The 9166-nt window shown below is 39.1% G+C and overlaps 1 protein-coding gene across 1 annotated transcript; it reads right to left on the bottom strand.

The window, feature by feature from the left end:
* Positions 1-6961: 6961 nt before the first annotated feature.
* LOC128099562 (vomeronasal type-1 receptor 90-like) lies at positions 6962-7906 on the bottom strand. The gene has a single exon (XM_052721516.1). It carries the CDS (start codon positions 7877-7879, stop codon positions 6962-6964), a length of 918 nt encoding a protein of 305 aa, XP_052577476.1. The 5' UTR covers positions 7880-7906.
* Positions 7907-9166: the final 1260 nt, after the last annotated feature.

The following is a 9166-nucleotide window of genomic DNA, read 5'->3' as shown; positions in this document are numbered from 1 at the left end:
CCCTAAAGGGGTTGTGATTCACAGGTTGAGAATCACTGTTCTAAAACTACCACCAGGAAACTCCTACAGCTGCCAAACATTTTCAGCAAATTAACTGGATGCAAAATTAATTCACAAAAATAAGTAGCCTTGCTGGGCGGCAGTGGCACACACCTTTAATCCCAGCACTTGGGAGGCAGAGTCAGGTGAATCTCTGAGAGTTCAAGACTAGCCTGGTCTACAGAGCAAGATCCAGGACAGGCACCAAAACTACACAGAGAAATCTTGTCTTGAAAAATCAAAAATAAATAAATAAATAGCCTTTCTATATATTACAAATGGACTAAAAGAGAAATCAAGAAAACAACACCTTTCACAAGAGCTTCAAATAGTATAAAATAACTTGGGATAACTTTAACCAAGCAATGAAAGACTTGTATGATAAAAATTTTAAGACATTGAAGAAAGAAACTGAAAAAGATATAAGCAGATAGAAAGATCTCCATGCTCATGGATCATTGGGATTAATTTAGTAAAAATGGCCATCCTACCAAAAGCAATCTACAGATTCAATGCAATCCCAATCAAATTTCCAGCACAATTTTCACAGAACTTAAAAGGACATTTCTCAACTTCATATGTGTTGCTTGGATCCTAAGGGCTTCTGCGAGGGAGGGGGTGAAAATGTGTGGCATCAATGACACAGACACCAGACACCAGGAGTCCATGGAAAGCAAATACCAAACTTGTCTATTCAATAACAGGGAAGGCCTTATGTACCCTCCTCCCAGCACCTAGTCTGTGTTGTCATTCCTCACTGACTGGGCACAATCAGGAACTCTGACAGCAACTATTGCTAGATCCTCAGGCATACTTGGCATGATCAGGAATTCTGACATTGAGTAGGAACTCTGAGATCTCCTGTTGCTGGGCCCTCAGGAAGACTCCAGGAGTACATTGTGTGTATGCCTTGGCTACTAATCTGAGCCAATTTCCTTGACCCTATGGGTCTGTCCTACTACACATATGGAAATACAAAAACAAAAAAATCCACAGGATAGTTAAAACACTACTGAATAATAAAAGAATTGCTGGAGGTATTATTAATTCCAAAGATGGTAAGAGAAAGTCCACTGACCCAAATCATCGTGCTCAAATAATAAAAGCAAGCAATTCATTAAAGTAAGCTTCTTAATTCATATACATATGACACCTCTCCCTATGATCAGCATTGGATGTAAGATCAAGGTTAGGGGGTTTCTAAATAGCAGATTTTGTGGGCAAAATAGGCCAAGTTACAGGAGCAGAACATAAGTTAACAAATAAGTCCCTCCAGAAACAAAGACAAGGTAGGTATAGCAAGGTAGTTATAATAAGGTAGCCATAACAACCATTTTGAAACAAAGTTAAGATTTCAAGATGGTTATAAACAACTTGTTGAAATAAAGACATGATTGGCATTCCTGGAACAGGCAGGAGAGAACTATTTGTAGTTAAGGTTACAGGTGAGGCATAGTCCAATCCTTGAGAAACAGAGGTTTAATCATAGACAGGAATGACCCTGTTCATCTTTACTGTAAGGTAGCTTTTAAGCCTAAGATGGAGGCAGGCTGGTTCTTTAATAGCACCATTCCCAATCTAAAATTGTACTAAAGAGCTATAGTAATAAAAACAGCATGGTATTGGCACATGGTATAGTAATAAAAACAGACACATTGATTAATGGAATCTAATTGAAGTCCCACACATAAATCCACATACCAATGGACATCTGATTTTTGATGAAGAAATCAGAAATACACACTGGAAAAAAGACAGTACCTTTAACAAATGATACTGGTCAAACTGGATGTCTGCATGTAGAAGAATGCAAATAGATCCATACTTATCACACTGTACAAAACTCAGCTCCAAATGGATCAAAGACCTCAGCGTAAGGCCAGATACACTGAACCTATTAGAAGAGAAGGTTAGTAATAGCCATGAACTCATTGTCACAGGAAAACCTTTCTGTTGGTTGCACAGGCACTAAGAACAGCAGTTAATAAATGGGCCCTCATGAACTAAAAAATTTCTGCATGGCAAAAGTCACCATCATTTAGAGAAATTAGGAAACTACAGAATGGGAAAAGATTTTTACCAACTGCATAACCAATAGAGGGCTAATATCCAAAATATATAAAGAACTCAAAACATTGACATTAAGAAAACAAATAACCCAATTTAAAAGTGGGGTACAGATCTAAACAGAGAATTCTCAAAGGTGGAAAATCAAATGGCTGAGAAGCACTTAAAGAATGTTTCAACATCCCTAATCATCTGGGATATGAAAATTAAAGCTACTTTGAGATTTCACCTTATACAGTCAGAATGGCCAAGGTGAATAACACAAATGACATTTTATGCTGGCAAGGTTGTGGACTAAGGAGAATACTCATCCATTGCTGTCGGCAGCAAAAACTTGTACATTTTCTATGGAAACCAGTGTGGTGGTTCCTCAGGCAGTTGGGAGTAGAGCAACTTCAAGATTCAGCTATACCACTATTGGGCATATACCCGGAAGACACTTCATTATACTACAGAGACACTTGCTTATTCATAATATCCAGAAATTGGAAACAACCAGATATCCACTGACAGAAGAATGAGTAAAGAAAATATGGTACATTTACATAATAGAACATTACTCAGTCATTAAAAGTAATGAAATTTTTAGCCAAAGGGATGAAACTAGAAAAAGTCATTCTGAGTGAGGTAACACAGACATGGTATATGTTTGCTTATATTTGGATTTGAGCTATTAAGCTATTTGAGCTATTGATAAGCAAGTCATAATCCATATAACCACAGAGGTTAGGTATAAAGCTAGGGAACAGGGATCAGGAGATCTCATTAGGAAGAGAAAATAGAACAGATAGTTATGGATGGATGAGGAAGGCTGAAAGGGGGGATCAAATGGGAAAAGGGAGGGAGAAGAGGGACAAGAAAGGGAGTACAGGGAAGGATAGCTAAAACTAAGGAACATTTAAGGGATCATGTGGAGAACTTAATACGGTAGAAGCTTCCTAAAGTATATACATACATGAAAGCAATCTAAATGAAATCACCAAATAACAGGGGTATTGAACCCCAAATTAAATCTCTCAAGACCAAATGAAGCTTCCAGTACCAGGAATTAGTTACATCTATCTGAGCTGTTGGCCAAAGGGGCTTCATGAGGATCTGAAAACAACCCAGGGTATTGTCAAGGCTATTGTCTGCTCTCTACAAATAAACAACACTTGTGATCCTGAGGACAACAGTTGTGCCGGGGACCAGCCTCAGCAGTTTCGGGGGTCCGAAGGACGGGATACCTGGAAGGCGCAGTAACGACTCAGAGACAGTGCTCGTGCAAGCTGACAGGTCACTTCCGGCTTCTGCAGTTGCTAAGTAGCCTCTTTGCTACAGTTTCTTTAGCTTCCCTAGCTTCTGCTTTTGCCCTGGTAACCTCAGGCTTTTATTATCATAAGCAAGTGGGAACAGAAAGAAAAGGGGAAATCACCCAATACAAAATGTTCTCATGATTCCAAAGGTTAGTCTCAGAAAATCACCAATATAATCTTCATCATCTTTTACTAAACATAGGAACTATCCCAGACTTAACACCAAAGCAAGCACAATCTGTTTTTATTATTAATGATTATACAATCTTCTGAGCACTTGACCCAGAGGCTAGCAACATGCAATTTCGCAAAAAAAAAAAAAAAAAAAAGGTAAAAATAAGAACAGTGGTCAATGTACCAGACAGTCATTTCCTTGTCACACAGCCTGCTCCAACCTCAAGACCCCTGCAGCCACCTAAGTTCCTCCTCAGCCCTCTGCAAACACCAAGCCCCATGATTGGTGGGGCCGCAATGACCTCAGACAAGAAATCTGTCCCTGCAAGTCAGCAAATTCAGTCCTTCTGTATCCCAACAGTTCCAAGGAAGACCTGATCCAATTTGCAGAGTTTCCATGAAAGGAAGCTCACCTTTTCTGGCAGCTCGTTTTAATCTAGGAACCCAATAAAACTTGCAGCAATCACTCCAGCCATTGCCACATTGTCTCCACACTCCTTCAGGAGGAGCCAAAATATCTGGATTAAAGTTGCCATCTCCCTTTCTTGGTGGAGGCCACTATTTTTCTCCTATTCTAGGTTCCCACACGTTTAGTTTGTCATCCCATCTATATGTTACTCCATCCATAGTCTTCAGCCAATACCCCTTTAGAGTCTCAAGTTTTACACAGTGCCTTGGAATATCCTCAGAAACTGAATTATTCATCATGGCCAATTTGAGTCCAGTGTGTTGACACACATCATACCATGTGCTATAGTTGACCACACATTTGGTACAGTTTATCCAAGCCTGAAAAGCTTCCCCAGGTGCAGATTCTTTCCCATGAACTATATAACTTCCTTAACCGCAGCCTGGGTGATCATCTCTGTATAATTTCCTGTGAAATTTACTTCACTCCTTTCCTGTATCACAGAAATCATCATTGATCTAGGAACACAGAACATGAAGATCAGATAGAAGAAAAAGACTAGTACTACAAGAAGTATTTATATGGAGGAGGACACAACATGTGCATGACATAAAGCATGACCTTGGGACACAGGCATTTCTGCCTTGGCCCTCTAGAGGCATGCTAAGCACAAGATCCAGAGGAGAACACACGGAGGGTTGATGGTCCACAATCTTGGGTCCCCTTTTCTCCAATCGCTGCTGGCAGCATGTCAGCCATCTTATAATGCAGTCCCTGGCACACCTACACACCTAATTGAACACAAAAAATTCAAATGGGGGCCAATCTAAAGCGTTCACCCCTACAGATTAGAGTTTATGGTACTGGAAGGTAACATGGACACTACAAAAAGGAGAAAAGTAAAAACCAACCCAGCTGCAAACCCTTCAATCTACAATGGTGTCCTGCCTGTAAGATATGCTAGTACAATAATGGCACAAACTTGTGAGCATAACCAACCACTATCTGATTTGATTTAAAGCATGGAATTCATACTGGACACTGCTTGTGTGGTGAAGAATCTGAGTCTAAATAGGCCAAGGGACAAAGGAGAAAATCAAATACTAGTGTTCTACTAAAAGAATGTAGCAATAAAATGACTTCAAATGACACTCTGCTGGGCTCATAGATCTGTGTCCTGAGCAGCCATCATCAGAGAGGCTTCTTCCAGAAGCAAATGGGAACAAACACAGAGACCCACCACCAGAAAAGGTGCAAAGAGTGAGAGACCTTGAAAAACTCAGCCCTATACTGGATGTCTCCATCAAATTCTTCCCCTCAGGGCCCAGATAATTCTTTGGAAGTAGTGGTAGAAAGACTGTAAGAGCCAGAGTAGATGGAGGACACCAAGAAAACAAGGTCTTCTAAACAAAGCACAACAGACATGTATGTAAACTCAGAGACTATGGGAGCATGCACAGGTCTGAACCATTTGGGCTCCTGGATAGAAAGAAGTGGATACATGCCCCCATCCCAAATCTGGAAGATATCTCCATTGATAGCCACTGGCAAGTGAAACATTAGTTTTCTCCAATGAGTCTCACTGGGGAAACAAACCACTCTTAAGGGAAGGCCTCATGCCCAGCAGTAGATTGTCAACACCAAATGAACTCAATAGAATCTACAGGCCCTTTGTATTTATATATATGTATATACACACACACACACATTATTACTTCTGCTTTTGTGTTTTTATGGGATTCATATGTGTGAATTTCTGTTTCTATATCTATATGTGATTCTTGTGCTTTTTCTTTGGCTCTTTTTCTTTGGTTTGTTTTGTCTTACTCTGATTTGTTTATGTTTGTTTTATCTTGTTGTTTATTTTATTATTATTGCTCAGATGCTTGGTTGTTTTCTAAGGAGAGACAAATCTGTTTGAGAGGAGGAGAGGAAGAACTGAGAGGGGTAGGGGAGCAGGAAACCCTAATCAGAATATATTGTATGAAAAATAATCTTTTTTCAATAAAAGAAAAACACAACATTGAAATGGTGAAGTCTGGTGGTGAACAGTTCTAATGCCAGAGCTGGGGAGACAGAGAGAGGAGAAGAACTGGGGCTACCATCTTGGCCTATTGGGTGAGCTCCAGGTTACAGTGAGAGATGCTCTCTCAAAATAAAGATGAATGGCACATGAAGAACAATAGGGAAGGTTGTCTCCTGGTCTCCTTGTGCACATGCACACATAGCCTTCATCTGTGAACACTCACATGCACACACGCATTCATCCGTGATCACTCACATGCACACACACACATTCACACTGCACATCATGTATGTATGTATAAACAATTTTTAGTGCCGATGATTTTCAGTAAGTGTGGATGATATCAAGTGCAAATAAACAGGGAAATGAAATTTTCATATAAGACTATTTAAGTAACTGTGGGTAAAAAATGGAAAATTCAAATTCACACTATTTTTAGGATCTAGAGAAACATCCTTAGGAGAGAATTAAAGCTACAAAAGGATATTTAAACTATTCTCGATGACTGAAAGTAGATTAAAAGCCCTTCCTTTGAGTAATTTCAGTATCAATGGAACATTTATGATATAAAATAAAAAGGGAGAGAGTAAGGGACTCCCTGTGGAAATATCGACTCATGGTGTACAATGAACCTAAAGAACGCTACATTACTCGGCAGTAGAAATGTCATCAGAATGTACATGCATAACACCACAAACTTTAGTTAAATATATGAAGAATCTTGGTTTGCTACTTGAACAATTAAACAGTTTAAGAAGAATCTGTGTTTTTTTAAAAAATAATTGCACCAAAATGACTCCTCACAACCATTTGTATATCCAGTTCAAGGGGGGAAATGACCTCTTCTGACCTTTGTGGGGACCAGGAATTCACACACGGCATACAAGCTGACATAATACTCATAAACATAAATAAAAATAAATAAACTGTTTTATTAAAAAATGAGATAATTTATGCTTTTTTAAAAATTTGGTGGTGCACTGACTGCATCTGTTTCAGAATGTTGATTATTCTGTTATCAGAACTGATTTGTACCAGAGGAGTAATTGTGGGATAGGCATTCATCACAAACTTCTGAACAGTTAGGATGACTGGGTTGTACTTCCATAACAAGACTGAGGTGGATGAGATGATGAAGTCCACCCAGTACATGACCACAAAGACAAACACCAACAGCAAGATGGTCTGGGTGGCCCTCTTCTCGGGGGATGCTCTTGTGTGGCTGATGCTGTGAAGATGCTTACATTGCCTGTGATGTCTGAACAAGATAATCACCATGTATGCACTTGTGGTCAACATAACTCCTACAAGAAAGACATCTCTGGAGATTGTCACTGTTAAAGACAGTGCACTAATGATGTAGTTCTTGGGGAAGAGTGAGCAGGATTCAGTGACCTTCATCTGGTTGCTCTCACTCACATTGGTAAAAGTACCAACATAGAAGATCCACCTACTACTGAATGACAAATTGAAAGACCAGAGGTAGAAGAAAGCATAGATCATGTATGTTTTTAGTTTATGTTTAAATTTTGCCAACAGTGAGGTACTGGGACTGATAGTGACAGCCTGGAACACACTCAGAAGGCAGGTGATGCAGATGGAGAGGCCTCTCATCATCCTGCTTATGTAAAAAGTTGCCTTACATTTGAAGTCATTCTCAAGGTTCAGTGACTCAAATACGTGTGTAAGCCAAATATCCCCTCCAATGAGGACCATTATTATGTGGACGAAGGTCAGTTGACAGGAGATCAGGTCTGTGGGCTTAGGTCTGTGACACAGGATTATGACAGTGTAGAAAAAAAGGAGAAACAAATTGGCTAGAACTCCAAGTCCAGATTGGAAATAAAGGATATTGTTTAATGAAGACATATATGCAAAGTATATTCATTTCAGCATTGTAGTGGAAGCATATTTCATATATCTAGAAAAAATAATATTCATCAAACTTATGATTCACTCGTCAGTATGTCTATATCATCATTCTGTTTTACTTACCAATTTTATTAACCTGTCTCTTTAACTTTTGATGTTCCAGACTGGATAACATATACTTCTATATACTTCTCCATGTATCTACCTGTATATATAGCATACTAGAGATGATAAAGGCATTTACAGTCACATCCTCCTATACAGAATATATACTGTGTGTGGCTGTATTGCACTTAGGTGTCATGCCTTAGAAATCCAATCCTATTGATTTACATTGCCTCATAATATAGTTAACACCTAAAACAATAGTGATGAACACAGAATATTAATCAAATTTTTTCAACCAACTGAAACTTATGATGACCTGGAAAATATTCATAAAAGAAACCAAAAGAGTGAGGTAAGTCAGTCTCACATTGCATAATTTTAATATGCAATATTTTTGTAGATACTGAAAGCTATGCTTGACTCATAATTCTAATGGAATCACAGTGAAAATTCATGATAATCCTACTGTTTTAATCAGCAAAATGTTTGTCTTCATATTTTCCTTTTTTTATGTCCCTTTTTCTATGAAGTCTTACATCCCCAGAATCCAGAATTAAAGACATAGATACATTTGGAGACCATTATTGCACTTTTCACACACTATTAATTGTGTAATCATTAATTATGGTTATAAATGATCCAAACTGTCTCCCAGGTTAGCTCCCATCCCATCACCTTTTAGAACACTCCAGTTCAGGTTTAAAGAACTAACTCCCAGCTATTGAGACAAACCCGGTTTTTTCTTTGCTTTGGAGGCCAGTGAGTAAATCATTAACAGTATGATTCCATATGATTTTTTCTCTTTTTGCCTTATAACTTTTTCAGCCATCCATTTTGTTAGTTTACTTACCTCCCTCCTTCTTCTATATTAATGTCCCCTCTTTAACTAAGAACCCCCCATTTTCTCATTTTCCCAATCAGATCACTTGTGTCCTGCTACTCAGCTGTACCTTCCTCCCACCTTCTTCTATATTGACTTCCCTCCTCCCTGCTAAGGACCCAACCTTCGCCCCTTTCCCTGATGAGATCACTTGTACCCTGCCCTTATCTCTCTAATGCTCTGTGCCCCACCCTCATCCTCATCTTGGTCCCCTTTTGCTCTGGTGTCTGTAGTTACTGCAGCTACACACTCACATCTGAAGATGTCGAGCTAGGAGCCTCCAAGAAGAGAGATCA

This window comes from Peromyscus californicus, unplaced genomic scaffold (assembly GCF_007827085.1).
Source record: "Peromyscus californicus insignis strain IS unplaced genomic scaffold, ASM782708v3 Scaffold_6__1_contigs__length_162567912, whole genome shotgun sequence".
In the NCBI taxonomy this organism is placed as follows: Eukaryota; Metazoa; Chordata; class Mammalia; order Rodentia; family Cricetidae; genus Peromyscus; species Peromyscus californicus.
Note: the sequence above shows the minus strand (reverse complement) of the source record. Positions and strands in the feature narration are given on the sequence as shown.

Excerpts from the sequence above, each read along its gene's own strand:
- LOC128099562 (XM_052721516.1), bottom strand. The coding sequence starts at position 7,879 with ATGTCTTCATTAAACAATATCCTTTATTTCCAATCTGGACTTGGAGTT.